The sequence below is a fragment of the Quercus robur genome, chromosome 8 (assembly GCF_932294415.1).
Source record: "Quercus robur chromosome 8, dhQueRobu3.1, whole genome shotgun sequence".
Taxonomy (NCBI): Eukaryota; Viridiplantae; Streptophyta; class Magnoliopsida; order Fagales; family Fagaceae; genus Quercus; species Quercus robur.
Window position 1 is genome coordinate 65,571,571 of NC_065541.1, and position 24,136 is coordinate 65,595,706.

General features: G+C 34.3%; 3 protein-coding genes across 8 annotated transcripts; 1 reads left to right on the forward strand and 2 right to left on the reverse strand.

Moving 5' to 3' along the window:
* Positions 1 to 876: 876 nt before the first annotated feature.
* On the forward strand, positions 877 to 3,843 carry LOC126697742 (N-(5'-phosphoribosyl)anthranilate isomerase 1, chloroplastic-like). Of its 4 annotated transcripts, XM_050394834.1 has the most exons (6): positions 877 to 1,051; positions 1,640 to 1,702; positions 2,284 to 2,648; positions 2,729 to 2,892; positions 3,199 to 3,289; positions 3,428 to 3,571. In XM_050394834.1, the coding sequence occupies exons 1-5, from the start codon at positions 1,012 to 1,014 to the stop codon at positions 3,263 to 3,265; spliced, it is 699 nt and encodes a 232-aa protein (XP_050250791.1). In that variant the 5' UTR covers positions 877 to 1,011; the 3' UTR covers positions 3,266 to 3,289; positions 3,428 to 3,571. The 4 variants fall into 4 exon arrangements, with proteins under 4 accessions (XP_050250791.1, XP_050250789.1, XP_050250792.1 ...); XM_050394832.1 differs by lacking the exon at positions 3,199 to 3,289 and having other exon boundaries at positions 888 to 1,051; positions 3,510 to 3,843; XM_050394835.1 differs by lacking the exon at positions 3,199 to 3,289 and having other exon boundaries at positions 888 to 1,051; positions 3,428 to 3,572.
* A 1,753-nt stretch (positions 3,844 to 5,596) lies between these two features.
* LOC126697741 (omega-3 fatty acid desaturase, chloroplastic) lies at positions 5,597 to 8,738 on the reverse strand. Its single transcript, XM_050394831.1, has 8 exons — positions 7,900 to 8,738; positions 7,623 to 7,712; positions 7,370 to 7,436; positions 6,876 to 6,968; positions 6,581 to 6,766; positions 6,393 to 6,473; positions 6,167 to 6,304; positions 5,597 to 6,060 (listed from the first exon to the last, which is right to left on the reverse strand). Exons 1-8 carry the CDS (start codon positions 8,403 to 8,405, stop codon positions 5,884 to 5,886), a joined length of 1,338 nt encoding a protein of 445 aa, XP_050250788.1. The 5' UTR covers positions 8,406 to 8,738; the 3' UTR covers positions 5,597 to 5,883.
* A 3,713-nt stretch (positions 8,739 to 12,451) lies between these two features.
* Positions 12,452 to 23,076, reverse strand: LOC126697743 (uncharacterized). 3 transcript variants are annotated; one of them, XM_050394837.1, is made up of 24 exons: positions 22,694 to 23,076; positions 22,429 to 22,559; positions 21,612 to 21,696; positions 21,271 to 21,324; positions 20,991 to 21,082; positions 20,778 to 20,881; positions 19,532 to 19,607; positions 18,559 to 19,018; positions 17,651 to 17,989; positions 17,227 to 17,433; positions 16,985 to 17,083; positions 16,828 to 16,900; positions 16,246 to 16,373; positions 15,833 to 16,127; positions 15,522 to 15,754; positions 15,319 to 15,443; positions 15,004 to 15,121; positions 14,646 to 14,701; positions 14,427 to 14,520; positions 14,155 to 14,350; positions 13,975 to 14,043; positions 13,796 to 13,899; positions 13,628 to 13,690; positions 12,452 to 12,930 (listed from the first exon to the last, which is right to left on the reverse strand). In XM_050394837.1, the coding sequence occupies exons 1-24, from the start codon at positions 22,802 to 22,804 to the stop codon at positions 12,823 to 12,825; spliced, it is 3,420 nt and encodes a 1,139-aa protein (XP_050250794.1). In that variant the 5' UTR covers positions 22,805 to 23,076; the 3' UTR covers positions 12,452 to 12,822. The 3 variants fall into 3 exon arrangements, with proteins under 3 accessions (XP_050250794.1, XP_050250793.1, XP_050250795.1); XM_050394836.1 differs by having other exon boundaries at positions 22,429 to 22,562; XM_050394838.1 differs by lacking the exons at positions 22,429 to 22,559; positions 22,694 to 23,076 and having other exon boundaries at positions 20,991 to 21,099.
* Positions 23,077 to 24,136: the final 1,060 nt, after the last annotated feature.

Below are 24,136 nucleotides of genomic sequence, written 5' to 3' on the forward strand. Positions count from 1 at the left end.
TTTTCATATAACCTTTAAATATTTATAAAATATACCTATCCTAAAAAAAAAAAAAAAATGGTGGGGCCAAGGCTCCCCAAGCATGTATGTTGCTCCGCCATTGATCACTCGTAACTAATAATTTTATGATACTTATATTATTATTTTTTGGGAAATGATATCCTTAAAAATTTTTAACAAATCATTTTTATTTTAACAAGTCTTTTTTTTTTTTTTTTTTTTGAGAACCTTTAACAAGTCATTTTTAGTTGTGTAATCTTAAGCATTCATTTATATTCATGAAGACATTATGTAGGTATCAGAATCCAAAAAATATTCAAGGTACCATATAATGATTCATTTCCTAACATATCTATTATTATCAAATAAGAGACATATTTGCTCATATTTCCAAAAACTTTGATGAATGCACTATCCCATATATATCACGATCCATTTAGTTAGACGCCTCATGCATGTCTAAGTTCCAATTTTGAATCAATTTTAATGAGAATAAAAACTAACCATAATAACTTTAATTTTGGCTTATCTTCGGGACAAATCAAATCTAATCCATTCGATTTTCATCACACACAAAAACAAAAAAAATAAAAATAAAATAAAAACCAACCTAATCCCTTCCGTTTTGAGTTGGTATGAAGTCAAATTAAATGACATATTATAATTTTTTCACGGATACAAATCCTAGTGTTGTGAAATAAAAAACTAATTTAACAAGTTGTGTGCAAGTCAATTTGACACTGTTGAATGTTCTCTTTGGTCAAGATTGAATTTGAGGCAGCGCCCAACTAAGAGTCTAAGTCTATTTCGGTGCACAACTTTGGGTATTGGGCCTAAAATATAGCCTATAAGCATTGTCACTTTTGGGCTAAAATTTCAGCCCACACCCAAACTAAAAATGTCTACTTTCCTTTTATATTGCTTTTTACGGCCTTAATAACACACAGAATATAGATAAAGACCGCTTTGCTTCTTTTATTGTTTCGCGATCAGCAGATTCGGCATCTCTTCATGCAAGTTTCAAAGTACTCAAAAAACAACATGCTCACAGGTCACTTTCTCTCTCAGTCTCTCTGTCTTTCCATGTTTCCATGTGTGTGTTTATTGAATGTGTTTGCTGCAATTGCACTTTAGATGTTCGGTGAAAGTCCTCAGAGAGTTATTCTATTTAGCGTTTAGTCACTTGAAATCTTCATGTTTCGTTGCCGTTCAAGATATTGATGAGTTGGGTATCAATTTCTTGCTATTTATTTATAATTCTCATTGAGGCATTTCTTTTTATTGGCCTTAAAGTAGTCTCACCCTTCAAGCTGTTCTACGTGGTGAATATGTATGTTGAAGACATTGTTTGGTTGGCAGAACAAAATCGCTTTTACATAGAATTATATGAATTGTATCTCATGGAAACTGAGACAGGTTGTTTTTATTTTTATAATTCAATAGTTGAGAGATGGGGAATTTGAACGTGGACGTCTCCATTGGAAACACTAGGAAGTTTCAATTGAGTTACAATGCTCTTGGCAGAAATAGTGTACCTTGGATAATAGTAAAAGATTAAAACAGTCATTTAATGAATTTGTGTGATGTGCCCATCTGGGTGCTATAAAAAATGTGATCGTTTTATATCTTATGTTTGCAGAGTTAGCTATTGGAAGTCACTTTCAGCCCAAACTTGTAAAATTGCAGCAATGGCAAATGAGTGGTAATTTTTATTTTATTGTACGATTTGGTATGCTTTGTGCTTTTCCTGCGTAAAGTAGCTTTTTGAATATAAATCTTTCTTACTTATCAAAAAAAATATTAGTATATGATTTTAGCTCATAAAAGAGTTGTTTATTAGAATGTGCAATTGCAACATACAAGCATCTAACCTCTTCTTTGTACTCTGATTTCATGTGTTTACCTGATTATACAAGCTGCGTAGTTTTTAGTAGGTTTAGATACACTATTGGTCCTTTTGTCCTAGAATTTTAAAGTGATTATTTTTAGTCTTTCAGATGATGTGGCCAAACTAAATCACTTTGTTAGACACATTAGGGACTAAAAGCAATTACTTTAAGTTTGTAGGGAATAAAGCTATTACTTTATGTTTGTTAGGGAATAAAAGTGATCACTTTAAATTTATTAGGGATTAAAAGTGATCACTTTAACTTTAAACTTTTGGGACTAAAATCGCTCATGAACTAAAGTTCAGGGACCAATAGTGTAATTTTTTTTTTCTTCTTTGTGTGAGTGACTTCGTTACTGTTAAACATATGATAATTTCCAAGAGTGTATTTGTAGGTGTAAATGGTGACAGACTGCACTTGTCAAGGATGAGGTCATATTCAAAGAAGAAAATTACTTGCAAGTTTGCCCGGTCAGAAGAAGTCTCCTTTTGTTATGAGGAACGAGAAAAGAATCGACCTTTGGTTAAGATGTGTGGAATAACATCAGCTAAAGATGCTGCAATGGCAGCAGCAGCTGGGGCTGATTTTATTGGCATGATTATGTGGCCTAACTCAAAACGTTCTGTTTCAGTTTCGGTTGCCAAGGAGATTTCAAAAGTTGCAAGGGAACATGGGGCAAAGCCTGTTGGAGTATTTGTAGATGACAATGCAGACACGATATTAAGAGCTTCTGATGCCTCTGACCTTGAGTTTGTACAGGTATATATTTGTCTGACCTACATCACCTTGCATTTATTATAGCAAATTAGTTCACATCGTAATGCTTTGAGGTCATGCAGCTTCATGGAAATGGTTCTCGGGCAGCTTTCCCAGTTTTAGTACAAGAAAGGCGAATTATATTTGTTCTTCATGCAAATGAAGATGGAAGCCTTCTAAACCAACTTCCAGATGAACAAAGCTCTCTAATTGATTGGATTCTTGTGGATAGTGCCAAGGGTGGCAGGTAAGAAATATTTTTCTCTTCATTGAGCTCCATTTTTGTATGTCCGTGCATTCATATATGCGCACTAGTTATTATATTGAGGTATTTACTTACACAACCAAATCATGTCCTCTAATAAGCTATAATTCAATTGGTACTTCCATTGTTATGGGATGGGGGAGGTCATCAATATAAGATGCACTGGGTGGGCCTTTTAACTTACCAATAGAAAGAATATGCTAGCTCTTATATAATGTTTCTGATTGGGTGTGACTGATCCAATAATATGAATGTATTAAACTAGCTGCTTTGATGTTTGAACCAAAGTCAGGACAGGATTTGCAGATATGATAAGGAATCCTCATACCTGCGGGCTTTACTTAAATTGAAATAAAAAATTGTCTGGTGTGGCCGATCAGTAAGTTTAAGCCTCAAATTGATTAGTCATGATTACCTGCTAGCTAAATTTTTTTTTGATAAGTATGATTACCAGCTAGCTAAACGAATCCCAATATTCGTTCTGACCTTCTACTTGCTTAACTTGTCTACTTCTCAGCTGGTTAAGATAGTCTATCATCACTCCTGATCATTCTTTTGGAGCAAGATTATCATATAATCGTTTTGACATATGCCTGCAGTGGCAAAGGATTCAACTGGGCCCAGTTTAAGCTACCAATAATTAGAAGCAAATATGGATGGCTCTTGGCTGGAGGTATCAACCCTGAGAATGTTTATGAAGCTCTTTCTACTCTCCAACCCCATGGTATTGATGTTAGTAGTGGCATTTGTGCCTCAGATGGAATCCAAAAAGACCAATCGCGGATATCTTCCTTTATGAGTGCCGTGTGTTCTATAGACTACTTAACATAGAACAAATTTTCTTGGAAATTTTCAAAACGCAAAATTGTCAAAAATCAAGGCAAATAAGCACATAATCGTAAATTTTATGCCTAAGGTTTTATTGTTGTTGTATTTTGTTAGTTAAGTTTTTTTTTGGATCATTGGAATTTACAGTTACTTTTGTTTTTTTTTTTTTAAATTCAGAGAAGTCTGTCAAGATAACTAAAGAGTTCCTATAAATATCTATCATATTGGAACAAAAATATCTATGAGAATATTTTAAATTTCTGGTGTTACCTAAAAATTTCAAGGTATTAATCAAGTTAAAATGAGATCTAGCTTAATGTGTTCTCATTTTGTGTTACTATTGATTAATAATGATGTAACTTCAAATTTTGAATTGTTGTGATTTTTTCAATTTGACAAGAATCTGTTAGTTTTATGTACGTTTAGTTCATCAATTTTCTCTCATTTAAGGGCATAACATTTTGGAGCCAGTGTGACCTAGCAAGTTTTGAACATTTAAAAAGACAAAAAAAAAAAAAAAATAATGGTAAATCATTTCTACACCCTGGAAAAACCCTGGATATGCTCCAACACCTCCAGAAAACTCCCACGCAAAATTCACAAGCTACACAGATTTAACTAGATGAATATGACTTACTTATTCCTCTTTTCCCCTCTAGATATGCATGGTGGAAAAAAAGTTATACGAGTATTATTTTTTCCTATACATTTATAGTGCATCTATATATGTGATCATTCAAAGAAATTAAATAAACACAATCACACAAAGTACAAGAATTTTTAGGTGGAAAGCCCAAATCTGAGAAAAACCATTTAGATTTCATCTAGCCAAAAATATGCACTAAAACAAAGATTACAAAGAGTTACCAACTCAAATTCTTAGTTCCCTACGTCAATCCAGTTATGCATTCTCTCCTTACATCTTCATGATGACACAAGTTTTAACTTTTACCCCGAAACTTTGTTTTCAACACGTACACTATTTTAATCGAAATCTCCTTTAAGGATAAAAAATTCTGAACTCAATCACCTCTTAATCCCAGACCAAACTTATGAATCTATGAATTAGCTTTGTTACTTTGGAATATTTGCCTCTAAGTCAAATCATCATCCATCTTAACGCTAATTTTCAATTAAAAATTACTGGAACGCTGCTTGGTTGTTACTTATTAGGATTTTGGTTCAACAGCTATACAATTTATTTATTTTTAAAAGTTCAACTTTAAACTCTTTTCTTTTTCTTTTTTGCTGGGGCCTATATCCATAAATGAGATAAAGGTTTTTTTTTCAAAAAAAAAAAAAAAAAAAAAAAAAAAGAGCTGGGATAAGATTGTTGATTTGACTATCTGGAAGGTCCAGCTTAAATTTTTATTTTAGTTTATCAATTTTCTTCACAATTTTTTTTTTTTCATCGAATACAGAATACCTCCAGAGGCACTAGTCACGCGAAGGGGCGGAACTAGGAACTAGAATTTTGAAAATGGGGAGCCAAAATAATAGTAAATATAAAAATTAAACCAATTTAGAAGTGTCATACAAGAAATAAGAAGAATTTAGGGGGCCAACTTCATATCTTTTGAAAGCTTTAAGTAAACTTAAGGGTAAAAATTTAATAATTAGGAAGTTTGGAGGGGGGGCAAACACAATTTTTGAAAACTTTAAGTAAATTTGGAGGTAAAAAACTAATATTTGAGAAATTTGTGGGGGCCATTGTCTCCTCAAATTTCAATGTGGTTCCGCCCCTGATTATTCTATGGGAATGATATAATTTACTATTCAATTAAAAGAATAAAAATGTAAAACTATACCATTAATGAATAATGAATTTGAGCATACTTTCATTTGTTGATACAACATATTTGTAACAAAACTGTAAAAATCATGAAAAATCATTATTTTTATGTAGTAAAGACTATAATAATGGGTTGGTACAATATGTCGTTTCTTTCCACATAATTTCTTCTCAACCAAACAAAAGAAAGTTACATTTGTTTTTATCTTTTCAATATTTTTTTCCTCCTATCAAGTATACATTATTGCAAATCTGCATCTTCTCCATCATTTAATTTTTTGTTCTTTCTTACCAAGCATGTACAAGTTCATTTTGATGCATTGGATCTTCATTTTGACACCTTAATGGACACCTTAATTGGGTCCATGGAGTTCGGGGTCTGTTTGATAATATACAATTTCTCCTGTTTCACTAACATAGTGATCTTGTTTCATACTTCTGATAAGGGTTCCCAATAGATGTAATGGGAGAGGTCCAGACTTCTTTGGCTCCCGATAATACTTCCCAAGCACAGGTTTAGCTGCCTCGGTCTATAAGGTTAAATTTACAACCATTAGAACAAGTCAATAAGTTAATCATATGGGTTACCAAACTAAATTCCTCATAACACTAGTTCAGTTTGAGAGCAATACTCACAGCTTCTATCAAATGGTAATGTGGGATTTGAGGAAATAGGTGATGTATGACATGGGTCCCAATATCATGGTGGATGTTGTTGATTATTCCATAATCCCGATCTAGAGTTGTAAGTCCTCCTCTTAGATAACTCCATTCCTGTTTGATTAACATATAAGAAAACAATAAATTAAGTTTGAGTTCCAAAATTTTGGGATCGGTTATAAATTCAATCCCAATCCCATACCTTTCCACGATACCAAGGAAGTTTCTCTTCATGGCCATGGTGATGCAAGTAAGTCACTGCATCCAACCACATTACGAATATCTGCATTTCAATGTGCATTTTAATCAAATACATTCTTTCCTATGACAGAAATGATTCAAGCATTATTTTCAGCAATATATATATCAAGCATGAAAAGCTGAACCTACCCAGTAGGGAATGCCATAGAGTTTCAGCATTTGGAGAGGACCCATTGCAAAATTTAAATACATAAGTAGTCCAACCATTGCAGTCCAACAAACAGTTGAGGTGATAACATCTTTTCTTTCATTTGGGACAAACAAATCACTGTTTGGGTGGTAATGAGAGCCCTTCTTTCCAGGAGTTCGAGCCCACTATAATAAAATACCAAAGGCATATCAGCGAAAAAGGGAAATTTATTTTGGACAAAAAAAAAAAAAAACCACTACTTATAAATCGATTTACAAAATGGAGAAGGCTCACCAAATAGATAGGATAAGCAAGCATTGGAAATGGCAAGGTAAACCTCAATTTTCGGGTGACATAATCCAAACTCTTGTAGATTTTCTCGGACAACTGATTGTAGAAACAATGCATACGGTGAGTCCATTAAAACTAGAGACAAGGCTTCCCTCTTGTGGATAAGAAACACATGATGGGACACAAGACTAACATATGTCCATTTTAAGACACATGTCTAGATCGTGTTTCCTCTAATACTCAAAACAACTAAAGAAAACCCAAACCCAAACCCAAACCAAAATTACCAAAAACATCAAATTCAGATTTCTCTGACAACTTATTACAAAAATAAATAATAATAATATAATATAGGTGTATAATAAAACTACAATAAAAATCCTATCCTCTACTAGTTGCAATATCTCGTATTTAATTTTTTTTTCCCTTTAAATTTTGATTACTTTATAAGGAAAAAAAATGAGAGAGAGAGAGAGGCCATGACCACATAAACTTACTGGTTGCCAAGATTCATCATTTTCGGCATGTCCATGGTTTTGATGATGAGTCCGGTGGCTGATTCTCCTGTAGTATCCATGACAAGTGAAATCATTATGATTACTAGACATATTATGATGCCTTCAACTTATGATTGGCACATTTCATATAGTGCATAAACCTATTAAAACATAGTAGTTTTTCTAATTCATCCCAAAAACATAAAAGGACAACAGAATCAATTCTAGATTCAACAAGGTTTCAAGAACTAACCATCCATGATAAGGTACAAGGATTGAAGAATGAAGGATATGTCCCACCACGCTATTGAGATTAAAGTTATTTGAGAAGCTCCCATGACCACTGCAAAATTAAAACGTAACACAATTCACACAAATATATATATATATATATAAATTGGTATTCAAATTACTTTTGAAATTAACACAAGGAAAACTACTATAAATCCTTGATTTCTTGGAAAAGAAATGTAAACCAAGAAAACAATATGGTAAATTCAACAAAAGGTTAAGGTGTTTGATACGATTACCAATCATGGCCAAGAACAAAGAGAGCCCAGAACAGGGTCCCCTGTGCAATCCAGTACAAAGGCCAAACAATCCAATTGTTGAAGTAAGCTGCAACAGCTGCCAATCCAAAAACCACCGCAACATCTCTCACAACATAGCTCATAGATCTCCAAGTGTCTTTAACCCAACAATGCTTTGGAATGGTTGCTCTGATATCAGCCAAATTAAAAGGAGGTGGTGAACCGGGGTCAAATAATTCACCATCATCTTCCACCCCATTAACACTCTCTGTTTCTTCATATTTCTCACCCACGGATGTGACAGTATTCAATGGAACACTCACATTTAGAGCCCAATTGTTCCCTCTAAACAGTCTCAAAGAAGAACCAAGACAATGGCTTTTACTGTTTTGTAAAAGCCTCATCTTGGAAGAAAAGGCTGTCTTTGATTCTAGTCTGTCTCTGCAGCGAATGTAGACTCTAGGGAGAGGCTTTAGGCCACATTCTGTTAAGACCCAGCTCGCCATTGGAGACCCAGACGTAAAAAATGCAAGAATTTCAGCTCTGAGTCTTTTTGGCTAAAGAGAGAGACAGACACAGAGGGAGTTAGGGACCTTAGAATGAACAAAATATGAGATGGGAATTAAGTAGATAGATAACACAAGGGTCTCTCTCATCCCATCAACAAACCTCAACTTGGGCTTCTTCTTCCTTGTGCCCTCTTTTTATGTATATAATACCATACATGCATTCTTATATACAAAATAATACCATAAATAACATTTTTCTTTCACCGTATTTTTCACAGCTATTAGGTAAAACTATTAGGTAGATAAGTTATGATTGATTCTAATACATGCCCATCACAGATATCACTTTATTAGCTAAAAAAATTTATGGAAAAAGTTGTGACTCTAAAGTCTAAACCCTTTTTTATCACAGAAAAGAGTGATTTTAAACTTATTGTTAGTATACACATGCATGTATCTTACGTAGGTGTGAATCTATCCTCTGCTGCTCAAAGGGTAAGAGCTTTTAATTAAAGAAAGTTTGAATATTTGGGTATGTGCCAACTTTGTTTGAATAGTTGTCCATGTGTTTAAAACGGAAACACGAGGATTGGTTGTTGTAACTTGTATGTACAAAGTGGGTCCACGCAGTGTATGAAAGGAAAAAAGAGAGCTGACGTGGTCAAGTCTGGTTCGTTGAGTCAATCAGTGGAATTCTGTGATTTGTTTGGGTTGGGGTCATAGTCAGTAGTCAGTAGTCAGTACCATAATGTGCCGACTTATCTTTTCGAAGTGTTTGAATGGCTTTTCTTTACTCTTTCAAAATGAGCAAACTTGGTACAAGTTTCTTATATTTTGTGCCATTTCCCATGGTAATTGTTAGTTTATGAAGAATTCACACGGTTTCGGAGTCAAGATTTTGTGGTCTTAGTAGTGTAGTTCAGTTCATCCATTTTGCTCAGCCCAATTTTCTGAAAACTTTCAAATTATTTGACTTTGATCATGTTGATTGTTTTATTTTAATCTGATATGTTGATTCGTGAGAGGCGGATGGGGGGATTTTCACATTCTCAAATCAAACATGTCATTTGAACAATTAAGAGCTTGGTCAAGTGCCTGATTTTGAATTTTTGACCAAAAATTGGTTTTTAATAAAATCGTAAGTGTTGACGTCTTCAGTTGTGAATAGTGATAATAAAATAAGATATATGATAAACTTATGTTGATTCAGTCATAACTTGCTATAGTAACAAGTTATAGAAAATTTTTTTTCCCAATCATCTATATAATATTTAAAATGGTAAAGTCTCTGATTGTTGAATAAGAGATCTGAGGTTCAATTGCTGCCTATACCAAAAACTTATTGGTGTCTTGGTCTGATAATAAATAGCTATTATCAGGAGCAGACGACATAGATTGAAACTCTCTCTCAAAAAAAAAAAAAAAAAAATCATAAGCGAATAATTTATTGTTGCTATGCTATTTTGAGCCACATCAACATAGTATTTCTCTCTATTCGGTCAACTTCAATCAAACTTGGTTTATTTGGTCCAATCTTGTCTATTTCAATCAAGGATGTCAATACCGTACCGGAGGCCGTACCGGTTTGGCCACCGGTACGATATATTTCGAATACCGGTCAATACCGGTGTACCGTTTCGGGTTTACCGCTATTTTTTATATTTATAAATATATATATATATATATATGTATGTATGTGTTTGTGTATATATATATATTATAATAAATATAAAAGTTTACCATAAAACATTTCCTCAATTTAGAACTAGTTATTCATGGTTTTAGACTTTAGTATCAATTAAAAGGGAAAAAAAATAAAATAGAAAGCTTAAAAGTTACCATTGCATACTAAGAAAACAAATAATACTAATAAGTTAATACAAATAAGTTACCATTTTGTCCTAACAAAAATTCAAAAATTACAAAACTTAAACAAAAAAAAAAAAAAAAAAAAAAAAAACTTTTTTCTGTATCAGCCGGTACGCCCGGTACCGGCCGGTATTGCTCGAAATTGGCCGGTACGGCCGGTATTTTTTCCGGTACGAAACAGGGGGGTCAAGTGTACCGGATTGCTGGCCGGTACGGTACGGTATTGACATCCATTATTTCAATCCCTTCAGTCCACTTCAGTCCAATATGGTGCAATTCAATCCATTTTGGATTGATTGGGCCTTAAATTGATTCTTTTTGTAAGTTGTCTTTTCAATTTTGGGCTCCAAAATTTTTTTTTTCCTTAATTTTTGGGTTGAAAAGTGTGATATTTTATTTTATTTAGGCCAAAATCTTTAGTTTTGGGCTAAAAATTAGAAATATTGGGCCTAAGATAAACAATAAAAATGATAAATATTCAAAAGATTACCTTAAAATTAAAGTGTCAATAATATAGGCATTATATTTATATTTAAAAAGAAAAAAAGAAAAACTATTGTGGGAATGAAAGCCCTAGGAATGTATATTGGGCCGTGGGCCTTGTCCGAGGACATTTAATAGTCCGAGAATAGGTAGACGTTACCAAAGAAGTACAAATCAGTGAGTTATGGAAGGATCCTGGTCATGAAGGTTTGGGAAGATCGTCCGAGGAGAAATGCCTCCTCGACTTAACAAAGTAGACCTGCCATCAAGAGCAATACTTCGGGCAATTCTACTGATAAGGATAAACATCATGAGGGAATAAGACAAAGGGAAGCTAAGAAATATCTAAGAGAAAACTGCTACCACCGCATTAAATGCTCTGTAGCTAACTCTCTGGCCGCATTAATGTGGAGGTGATACTTGAACAGTGATATTCAACCTTACAGCTACCCCCAAAAACTTCAAGAAGGTACTGATGGGACAAGGATTAAAGCAGGCAACTTGACCTACACGTGGAGGGTGAAAATGAAGCAAAATAGGAGAATATAAGGAAGAAAGACCCCATTACAAGGGAGACATCTGAGAATTTGTAGAAAAAACACTGTAGCACTAAGAATTGTAATTGTAATCAAGTCTAAAAGATATATATACAAGAACTACTCTCCTCGGACTTTGCCGAGGAAGGTTTTCTTTGTGTAAAACTTGTTTATTTTGGTTTTCTTGTCATCTTTAACCCAGTCTGATTGTTGTCCAACTCATTGAAGTCTAGTTTCAAGTCCAGTCTCTACAAATTCATTGTGTTGGGCTCTTTGAGCCTTAATCTTTTTATCTTTCGGGCTTAGGATCCAAAACGAAACCTTACAACTACAATTTTAAACTTATATAATAATTTAAACTTAATATAACATGTTATATGTGTTCCATGGAATGAGGGTTGTATATTTAAAATAAATAAATAAAAACCTTGGATATGCTCAAATTAGTCAACTGATTATGGTATTTTTTTTAATAACATCTTCTCCATTTATATAAAACAATATTATTATAATTATGTAATTTAAATCTTTTTATTAAAATACATTTTTCATATATATATATATATATATATATACACAAAATACCTTATATGTTTCATTACATAAAACTTATAAAATTGAAAACACTTTTAAATAACACATACGCTATTTAAGCTATGAATTTTACATTATGCTTTAACAGATGGTACAACTAAGCATATTAGGTAGCGAGTGCTGCCAAATATTTTCTGCTTTTTACAAGGTTAAAGTTTTGGGCAACTTTATTGATTCAGAATATTTCTGCTTTTTACAAGGTTAAAGTTTTGGGCAACTTTATTGATTCAGAATCATTTTATCTTATGAAACTAGTCTCAATTCACAAGGACCTAAATCAATAAACAGAAATCTTTTGTTTTCACGCTAACACAAAATCATCCAAAGCCAGCACTAGTCCTATTCCAACTATATTATCAGGGTAAAAAAGCAAGAAAAATGTGGATGCAAAAAACAAATAATAGCTGTGAGTGGAGCAACTGCACAAGGAACTCAAAAAGGTTGAGCTGGAGCTGTTAGTTAGGAATAGGATAGATCATACAAGCGTCGAAAATTTCCTAATATCAGAAAGCGATTCTATCCTAAGAAATAATTGGACAGAGATGAAAGAGTAAACAAATATAAGAGAAAAACAAACTAATTGCTATATTCGGCAAAAAAACAAAAACTTGCTATAGAAATAATCTTATCATGTACAGTGAGAACTGAGAAGGATGTACTAAAACTACTAAATGCACATATACAGAAGTGTAAGAAAGTTTCTTTCCCTAAAAATTTAGCAAAGAAGTTACTTTTACAACACAGGCTGAACCCATTTGAGATAATAATATATACTAAGAGGAGAACTTTATGTAAATATTGGATCCAAATTTATTGTAGAATCCTTCATAAAAATGTTCCGGCCACCTCTGAAATATGCACAGTAAGGGGCTAAGGGCTAACTTGCTCCAAACCCTGTCAATTGGCCTATATAATTCATTGTTGCCAACTTCTCATATGTTCCACCATTTACGACGTTCCATTGTCTTGGCGAGTTCGCTTGCCATCGATGCAAAGTTCTCAGCTCCACTTTGCAGTTCTTCAGTACGCTGACTGATCCTCTGATATAAACAGAAAAGCATGCATCACTTTTGAAGGAAATTTCGTGCAAGCATAACCATATGAGGCAAAAGAATGTGAAAACAGTTGCTGTGATGAGAAAATTATTCCCTCGAGCCCTGATCTATTTTTCTTGTCTAATCCCTAACTGTGTCAGCAGTTTCTAAACCACCTAATAAATAAGTTCCCTCTATTTTTATGTTAGCCACTGCAATTACTCAACTACCATATCCAAAACAATTCACATTCTGTACCAACATTTATTTATCTTTATGACACAAACTGGAGTTCAGTACCTACTCTAAAGTGGCAGGACTGGAATTCCAGTGAACAAATATAAGATAAAGGGAGGTCGACCATGCATTTTAATAGTGTCATTCTCTACAAATTTTAATTAGGTAACTGTTCTCCAAGGACATTTTATGTATGATAATATGAGCAACAGAGCTTGTTTCAACATCCAAAGCATCAGGTTGCTTGTGTAAAGAATCGCCTGATTGGCGTGCAACTACTAATAGAGGGTTACTAAAAGATGGGAATCTATATTTGTGAATTCTAAAAGATTGGTGTCTAATGGTATATACACCAAATTTCCAACCTACTCCATCATTCAAATTATTCAAACATCCATTCCTCGAGAAAACTAAAATTTTCCAGTTGGATAAGATAGGATATGGGAACTATCAACAAAAAATCTACCTCAAGTTTTTCTTTGCGTTCCGCTAGCTTATCCCTTGCTTGTGAAGCTGCTGCTGAGGCATCCTGAAACCACTGACCATGTCAGAAAATATAACTTTACACATTAAAGTGTGTAACTAATTTTCTCATTAAATAATTACAGAAAAATATGATTTTTCATAAAATTACCCCAGCCTTTCTGTATTTAGCTCTAATTTCTTCTGCTGTCCTGGGTCTTGGATTTGTGTCAGTTGATGCACCTTCAAATAATCTCTCTCTTTCTGTGCCCTTATCTGTGAAGCAATAATGAAAATGTAAGTTGATTCAAGTTAAAATAAAATTACCAGAAAATGAAGAAATAGACAAACCTCTCCTTTCATTATCACTCTTCGGAGATGGAGATGAGAGTGCTATTGGTTCATCAATTTTAATATCATCTGTGCCAAAACATGGTACACATTCAGAAAGAGGACGGGGTGAGGCACAAAGGAGATTATTGGAGACTTATCAAAAAAAGAAAGGAGATTATTGGAGCAAAGATATAGAACCTATGTTAAGCTCCATAATGTCTTGGTCATCCATTACTGCAGTGGAAGGCTTTAAGAATGGGGGACTTGAATATAAGCTCTCTAAATGTTCAACATTATTCTTATGAACTTCAGCTAGATCTGCATCTACATTGTGCTCCTCCTTACCCACTTTAATGTTCTTAATAATTCCACCTAAAACCCCATGGGCGACATCCTGTGTCAACAGAAGTTAGCCACAAAATCTTGACACTTTTATTTAGAGAGAGAGAGAGAGAAGGAGGGGGGGGAACCTGTCTATTCTTCTGATTTGGAGATAAGTTGACAGAGGCAGGTACAGCAGCTTCAAGGATTTTATCATGTAGACTAGGCAAAGACTCCGGAATCCTAAATATGCCAAAGTCTCTTTTAGAAAGTAGTCACAGGACAAGCCATTAAGATTTGCATTAAGCATATTGGTTTAGAGCTTGATGGCTGAATTATTAGTACACAAACAAGAGAGAGAGAGAGACCTGAAGTCATTTTCACTGCCCAATAGAGATACTGTAGCAAATTCACACCCATTTACCTATAAAACCAGAATGTCACAAGTTCAAGTTAAATATAACAACGCAAAGCCATAACTTGAGAATGCCAACCATATCAATGTCATAAAGAAATTCATGTGTACCTCCATATATCACATTTTAACAAGAGGGGAGAAAAGTGTATTTATCATTATTATAGAAGACAGAAGTGGAAGCAACTGTCCTTCCCAATAGAATTTGTGATGAAATTTCAGGTGACAATAGATCAGATATTTGCTCGTGATGCATAAAATGATAAAAATGAATAACTGGTCCATGTCATATATCAATATTCAAAACCAACCAGAAAAATTTGCCCATTATCAGAAGAACACATTGTCTTGTCCATGTTAGTCTTGAAGTTCCACCTTAGAATTGACATTAAAGAGATTTCTTCCAATACTTCAAGAGTAGGCAAAGACCTGTCCAAAGATGATATCAGTTTCCTTTTAACAGAATTACTGCTGAGCATACTTTTAAGATCTCAAAAGAAGAAGAATATAGTTGGTACAAAAAGCATTAATTTCTACTGAATGGCATTAAAAAATAGGGCCACCAAAATCATATCAGACATTTCAGCATATAAGTAAGCAAGAAAGGAAATTAATGAGCACTTTACCTTATCTCAATGGCTCCACTCTGGTAGAGTACAACCAGCCCCAACTCTTTCTCATTTTTCTTGAAGGTTGCAGTCCAACAACATGGTTTTACAAGATTCACCTTCCAAATTGAGTTGCTTTCACCCTAGAAATAACACAGTTCTGATTATTGGCAGATGAAGATGTGGAAATGTTGAAAAAGAAGGGCTGTAACAAGAGGCACCTTAATCACAGACTCGAAAGAGTATAAGAACAATGCATCTTCACAACAAAGTAAAATGAATAAGTTCATTGATTGCTGCACATAGTACACAGTTTCGTTGGAGTCAAGTTCAACTTCATGAGTACTTCCAGACTGCAAATTAGTTTGTACAAAATCACTTCTAGCTTCACTTTTCTGAGGTGAGTTCAATGACTGCTTTTTGCTGGACATTTCAGGGATAAAATTGCTCCCATCTGCAAAAGGGGAGTTCTCAACTACAACTCATAGGTAGAGTAAAAAAATCTACATTTTTCCCAACTGACTGTACTTGCCTAGAATGTACATAGAAATTGCAATTGAATCTGTTTTGAGGTGTAATGACTGACTGGTGACTATATTGCCAGTTGCACTATCCATGACAACAATATGTGCATTCCTGGTCATTGTGAACACTAGCCCCTTCCCAAGATTGTTCGAAGATTTGGATTCAGAGTCCTCTGGACTGTTTACTAAGCTGTTAGTCTCTAAAAATGTTTTCACAGCAAGAGATATGACGGGGGTATTTGAGTCGGATACACTGTCTGTAAAAAACAAAACTGATAATGTACTAGTATCAAGCACTGCAACCTGTAATATAAATGAAAAATGTGAATCTGTAAAACTTATTAATCTGAAATTTCCAATCAACAACCAGCATAAATTAAAAGTACTACCATTAAAAAAAAAAACTATACAGATGACTCACCCGGCCCGATTCAAATCCTACAGCAAGTCTTGATCCAAAATCTGCAAATTGTAGGGTGCATACAGGGGAGTTGAGGAGGGAAAATACAGCTGTGCAGTGAGGCCCATCTTCTTGGTGAATATTGTGAACTGCAAGCAGCTTGCACAAAAATTAGCATATAATGAAAATTGGAAAAATAAAAGACTTGAAGTGTCTTGAACACAAAAAAAACTTCTGTGATCTGTCCTTTATACACGTTTGTTTCCATTGTTTTTCTGCCCCCAATTTTACCTAAAACCCACTTTTGAAAAACAATAGTAGGTCCTTTGAGACTCCCACAACAAATCCTAGAAATCTCAATACTTGGGGTTGTCTACATCAATCTTTTTTTACCATTGAGCTCTCTCTCTAGACTCTAAGCCTTTAAGGCCTCAAAAACCCACCAGTCATTCACCTAATAATTTTTTATTTGTCAACCTAGCCCCTAGTTGACACCTTTTGGTCCTTGTTTGTAGAGCTAATTCTCAAGCAAAACTATTTAATGAAGAACTTGTCCAACGTTAGAAAGGAATACACAGAAATTTGTATACAGTAGAACCAAACCTTCATTCACGGTTTCTGTCACAAAGTGCAAACTTGTCTCATCCGTACTCATTACTAGCTTGTATACGCAAACCTACATAATCTCGAAAGTGAAAAAAATCACTAAAACATTAAGTCTTGATTGTATAAGCTAAAGGCAGGAAAAATAGAATATTACCAGACCACATTGATTGCCAATAGCTAATGTTAAAGTGTAAGAGCAGAAATCTAATGCTGATACTGCTGCGCTTGTACCGGCAATGTTGATACCATTCACCTGTCATAGATGATATGTGTTCCATTAAGAATAACTTTTCTCAACTAAACTGTAGAGAGAGCTCTTGTTAAATTCAAAGCCAAAAGACCAGGGGCTAAGTTTTGTATGACATTTGAAATTAACGGTTAAACAACCCTGCTAACCTCTCCTAAAACATAAATAAGTGACAGGGCTGGATATGTGGCATCCCATACTCGAACAGATCCATCTTGGTAACCTGCTATGTATATTCTCTCAACATGATAAACTTCAGTGTCAAGAAGCTGACAGGGAACACCACCGGTCAGAGGCCACTTTGTAGCCCCTACATCTGGAGTTTGTGCAGCATGAAGTTTTGCAGCTGAGACAATCTAAATTGACAAAGGAAAGCCAAATAAATAATGGTGGATGATATATACTATCCCTGGACTATGTGCTGATTGAGGTTTTGCAGCTTAGAATATTTAATTGAAAACTGGAAACTTGAATAAATATCAGGAGGTCATAAAACAAAATTTTAAAAAAGTAAGCTATTGAAATATTCAACTGAAACTATCTACATTGCTTATGCTAACAAATATGCAATACCTCAGACAGAACTTTTGAGAACTTCCCATCTCTATAAACCAGACCAAGCTTTGCCACAGTCATGTATGGGTCAAGAGTGGGTATGAACATAGGATACTCCACAGCAGTCACAGAAGATTTTTTCTCTTTCTGAGAAACTAAGGCAGACAAGTAAATATCATTGTAGACATTCAATTTACCAGGATTTGTTAGTACAACTAGAGACATGCCAGTGCCACCACTCTCAGTTGTACCAGAACTTGGTAATAGAACCATATCTGCAAAGCCATTAAGTGTAAGGTCTACACGTCCAATGCACTTCAGACTTTCTATCCCAGCAGACCAATCTAGGCTCAAAATCTGTAAGATGGAAAAGAAATAGTCATCTAAAATTTAAATGAACTATGCTGTGTACTCAACAACAGAATTAACATCCAAATTTGGAAGCAAAATCGGCTCCCTCCCAAAAAAATAAATTAACATTATGCTTTAAATAAAAACTGGGAAATAGAGCCAACAAGGATCACAAACAACATAGACTAGACATGTTAAATGTGTCAAATGAAAATGTGATCATGTCATAACATAATTATATGATATCATAGTCCAAGAAAGCTAATTTATTAGCTATTAAAGGAATTTATTATCACCAAGTCACCAACCATGTTGTTTTCTTCCTTTTCTTCTATCACAGCTACAACCTCAAATATTAATGTTGAAGTTAACATGTTTATGACCCCATGTTGAAATAAGGTGCTTTGATCACTATTATCTGTTGGCTCTTGGCTTGGGTCGTAAAGGGATGGGTGGGATCGTCATAGGTCTTATGTTTAAATTTTATCAACACAAAAAAAGGGACTTCCCATCACAAGATATACATACTTAACTAAGACAAACAAATGAAAAAATAGTTTGAGTTAAAAGCACACCGTCAAAACTTCTTCAGATCCAATTTCATCACCGCCATAGACAAAGAGTTGGCCCCCACAATCATTATGTGATCTATTTGTAGCCCAATGCAAAACGATGACAGGGAGTCTTCTGCTGCCTGATGATAATTGCAGCTTAACAACATCATTAGATGATTTTGCAGCTTTCTGATCTTGGATAGAGGTAGCATTTGATAAGTTCCAAAACATTATATCTCCATCAACGTAGCCAACAGCAAGAACTAACCCACTATTAGATGCCCAACAGATAGAGCTTATCTCTTTGTCCAGTTCCGTATCGTCTGATACATCATCAGACAGCTCATGTCTTGTGTCTGTTAGACAATCAACCACTGTTTTATCCTTCAGTAGAAGGTCCTTATAGCCTCTAACAAGAACAATGCGATCTTCAGACGCATCCCAGAGTACAATCAGCCCATTATCATATGCAATCAGCAATCTGTGAAAGATGCATTCTCTCAACATTCATTAAGTAGAACAAGTAAATCAAAGTAAATGTTCAAGGTGCGATACTCAAGGCTAATTCCTCTTCTGGCTTCATCCATTCAACACTTCTTTTTATTAGGGGCATGCACACAACACATGGGAGAGAGAGAGAGAGAGAGAGATAAAACTATACCACGTATACACACACACACACACACATACATCTCGGTTCAGTTTGGACACCTAGGCGCAGGGTTAAGTGCCAAATCTAGCCTCTAGTCAAGCCTATTCAGCAACTGACAAAATCTCAATCACAGCTCAGCTCATGCCCATCCTTAGTGTCCTAAAAGAATGATATATATATATATATATATACCAACCCATATGCCTTAGACATGCATGGGCATACCAATCCATATGCCTCTAGATGCAAAAAATCTATAACCTTAATAAATCAATGAAGTTGAATAAAAGTAGAGAATCATAAAACCCAAAACCAGGAAATTTCAAGTAAATCTTGTCTTGCCTATTTCCCTGAGATAAAGGTTGATGGAGAACTCCAACAACAGAAAGATGATCAGGCAATGAAATCCCAGATGCCTCTGCAAAAATTGATCAACTTTTTAGACTTATTTATATATTAGACGTTACAGGTCTACACAATTTTTCCTTAAAATAAACACAGCACGAATGGTGACACACATACATGCAGGTGAGAAGTAAAAATTAGTGTTGTGGCTTCATGTCTGAAGTTTTTGCTGTATTTATTTAATGTTTTATCTCTTAAATTTTCAAGTTTATGTTGAAGACTTGAAGTACTTGTGTGTGAAGCTAACATATCATGCTAACAACAATACACATACCAATAAAAGCAAAAGAATTTTTGCAAGTGTGAAGTTCATGGTACATTATCAGAAATATTTCCAGAATGAAAAATTGCTGCTACTGAAAAAAGTTTATTAGGGATCATAAAAAAACTGTGGATGCATACTGGTGACCTACTTGTTATTATCCATATTTTTATTCAATGTTTACACTAGTAGAAAGAAGCCAGTGCCCAAGGCTAATTTGGTTAAAATCCAATTCAAGCAGTAGGATGAACAAAGTAAACCTTCTAGGTTCTAAGTGTATACTCATACTGTCATACATACGTATATTAGTGAATCTATTAGTAGAAAATACCCCTAAACTTCACATGTAAATGAAATTATTTGACATAGCTTTACCACCGTAGAATACTTTCTCCAACTAGACTCAGAGAGGAGTTTTATCAATAGAAAATGATTTGGCGGTTGGCAAGTCAGAGAAGAATGACATCCAAATTCCTCTCTCTTTCTTCTGTGTCTGTGTGTGTGCAACACTTGCATCTATAGACAACCATAATATCTTATCACTCTAAATGCGTCCTTATATATGACACAGTATTTTATTATTATTATTATTATTATTATTATTATTTTGTGTGTAAGTTTTTATCCCAAGGAGAGGGGAAGGGGAGATTCAAACTAATGAGATGTAGTCCCCATCTAACAGTGCTACCCCTTAGGGTTATATATTATAGTAAGTCTATCAAGAAAATAGAAGATTATATTACAACCTGCTAATTGGAGTTATTCACACAAAGTGGTCATCATGCAGTGAATGCAGTGCTGCATATTATATACTCAACTAGGTTATCTCTCCATCTCTTCCCAAAAATTTGTAGACAAAATATAATTGTCGCAATCCAACACAGCTATGGCATCAACCAATTATAAGAATGGAGCAATTACCAGCGATGACGTTTTTGGGAACACAATACGGTAAATGTATAATTTGTTTGCTTTCAGCATCATACTTTAGCACGGCCACCATCCCGTACTCACACCCTATATACCTGTACAAAATGACAGGGTAACAACATTCCACAGGTCAAGATTTCAGTTGCATTTGCAAACCAATATAAGTGTAATGCACTCTAACAATCATTTTAGAAAGCATCATACATGTAAGTGGTGCCATAAATAACAGAGAAAGCAGTTATATTGGACTCCCACTGTAAAGTAGAAGCTATTTGCCTGTGTTCCAAATCCCAAACCTGCAAACATCAATAACCTATTAAACCAATAATATATGTCAGTGGGGAAAAGTGGAAGAATAAAAGAAAGAAAGAGACAAGGATCAAGATAAGAAGAAAACTAAGAAAAATGGTAAAGACGCAGACAAGTTCTAGTAAGACAAAAAATTGTTCAGTAGAAATATGGATAGTCTAACAAGAATTGATACCTGAATTTCGTTTTCAGTTGAGATACTGACTATAAAACCCTGATTTTGTAAGAACTGTGGAAACATATTAAAAAGAACCAAAAAACAAAGAAAAGACAACATTGTCAGACCAACATTTGCTGAATTAAGATGTAAAAGACGGCAAGTAGTATTGTGAAACAAATCAATAAATTTATTTTTTCCAGCTAGAAATTCATGCCACAACAGATTACTACAAACAATTCACCAATCTCTCAAAGTATAATTATACAACCAACTTTCGGAACCAGATATATAAACATCAGATTGGTGCACAAATTAGATACAAGCTCTTTGCATCTTTGCATTTAAAACTCGCAAACCTCTAAGTATTTATACGGCAACTGCTTAGGTGATATAAGAAGTGCTTCAATATTATCACCACCAATCACTTTTATCCTGCCATCCCTGCAGTAAGCAAAGAAGAAGAAAAAAAAATCAAATTTTGAATTCAATAATTGTCTACACTAGCCACTTATCGGCTTCACCATCCGCTTGATGATTTCACAATTCACTAACAGGTCTAATTACCAAAACAATCCTAATATATAGAATTTTCTATGCATTCCAAGATTATATTCCTCATACATCACAAAATTTGATTCTTCCTTTTGTTCTTTTATTTTTTTATTTGAACAAAAAAATGATCATGATATTTTCTATGATTCTTTATCCATACCAAAGCTCATACAACAACAACAACAACAACCGAGCCTTAGTCCCAAAATATCAAGTCGATTATAGATCCTCAACAAATCTCGACAGACTAAGCAAGGTAGGTCAAACGTATTCTTTTACACCATTCTATTCTATCTAAAATCATACTCTCTGTTACTTACTTAATTGACAAGCGAGATCAGACATGCCACACAACTAACTCTACTTGCTTAATTTTGGGAGGTCTCAGCAGACTAGTCAAGGTCGGCTACATGTATTCATTTCTATCATTATATATTTATATTGTATCCAAAGTCATATAGTTTCTATTACTTCCTTAATGGACATGTCATTTTGTACCATTTAAACGAGTGATATACAACTATGTCATATTTTCATACAATTCTTGTTCAAAAAACTTTCTAATTCAATTCCAATTAGGCAACAAATTAAGACTATGCAAAATTAGATTAACAAACTCACAGCGTTCCGATTGCCAATAGGCTTTGAACTGAGTCGAAAGCAAGAATAGAAGCGGTTGATGGAATCCCATAGTGAAGAGTTAAGCGTGGATCCAAGTCTGCCCTTGTCACACCACCCTGTACCGCATTTTGCTGCTGTTCAAGTTCATTACAAACGTTATACCAATGCAGATTTGAGCGTTTCATATATAGAGAAATTTTATCGATCAGCTAAATCGCAATATCGAAATTGAAAACATTAATAACAGATTATATGTATATATAACCTCAGGAGATTGTGGTTGTGATTGCGATTGCGATTGTGATTGTGATTGTTGTTGTTGTTGTTGCTGTTGTTTTTTTTGAGAGGGGCTCTTTGTAAACAATTTAGCAAACATGGTGGACGGAAATCGAAACACGAGCTGTTTCTTTCTTCTTCTGCTACAAATAAATACAACTACTACTTGCTTTTGTTTTTTTTTTGTTTTTGATTTTTAGATATTCAGGTATGGCACGGAAAACGATGATGCGTGATGGATCATTTTCGGGAATTGTGTTTATCGTAATCGGACGGTGATGCGAGGTTGTGGTGTCTGGAGTGACCGTTTGGTGGGGTGGTTCGTTTTTTTTTTTTTTTTTTTTTGGTTGTCTCACGAGCTCAAATCAAATGTTTGGCTTCGGCAACCTCAAAGAGAAAAATAGGGGACCCACACACAAAGGAAAGTGTTGTTTTTTGCGAATGACTTGCTCTAACATTTGCTAATTTGCAAGTATGTATGACTCTGTATCATATGCTCATTCCTTTCCATGTCAGAATATTTCTTATCCATTTTTTGGATCCCATTTTTGTTTTCTCTACGCATCATGTATCTTGTTAACAAAGAAACCAAACAAAGATATTTTTTCCTATAAAAAAAATAAAATAAACAGAGATATTTTTAAACGAACATGCGATTTTTTTAAAATACAAGAATGTGATAAAATAAGAGATTATACTTGATTATTGGAGAGGGTAAGCCCAATCCTGACATGGGCTAAGAGGGTTTTTCTGGCCAGGCCCAGCAGGTCCTTGGATTGCTTGACTCTTGAGACCATTTACATAATCCAAACAAGGTTTCATCTTACCTTGACATAAAAAGTAACCACCGGTCACCTCCCGGCAAAGGGTTCGAGAATAAAGACAAATGTCCAAACACCCAAGCAAGCACACCCAATCTAAGACCAAAGAACTCCAAGAGCTCGTTTATCAAATTCTCTTTAAATTCGTTATAAGCGCCGGAGAAAAGTCTACGCATTAAATCAACATTTAATATTTTAATCTATCATCACTCATTTTGCATGAATACAAAGTAATAGCATCCTCATTATACATTTGTGGTACATGCATTTTACTAACTCATCCCCTCAGTTGACTTGAGAAGACAATTTGTTGTCAAAGTTTCCCTATTCATGGAAAATTGTTAATCCTTAAAATAAATCTATATATGATATACTCCCATTACTCAAGGAGAGAATATGTGTTCATCATAACTGTTGGATATGTTCTTAGTGAAAGCATTACAAATCCTAAGAACTAAGTTGATTTTCAAAATGGATCTTGTGATTAATCATGTTAGAGATATATTAGCCCAATAATATAGGCTCAAGCTCAATCCTTCTATATGTGCAAGCCAAATATCTTACTTATATTAGAAGTCTATTAATCTAAGATTTAGCCTATTATATATATT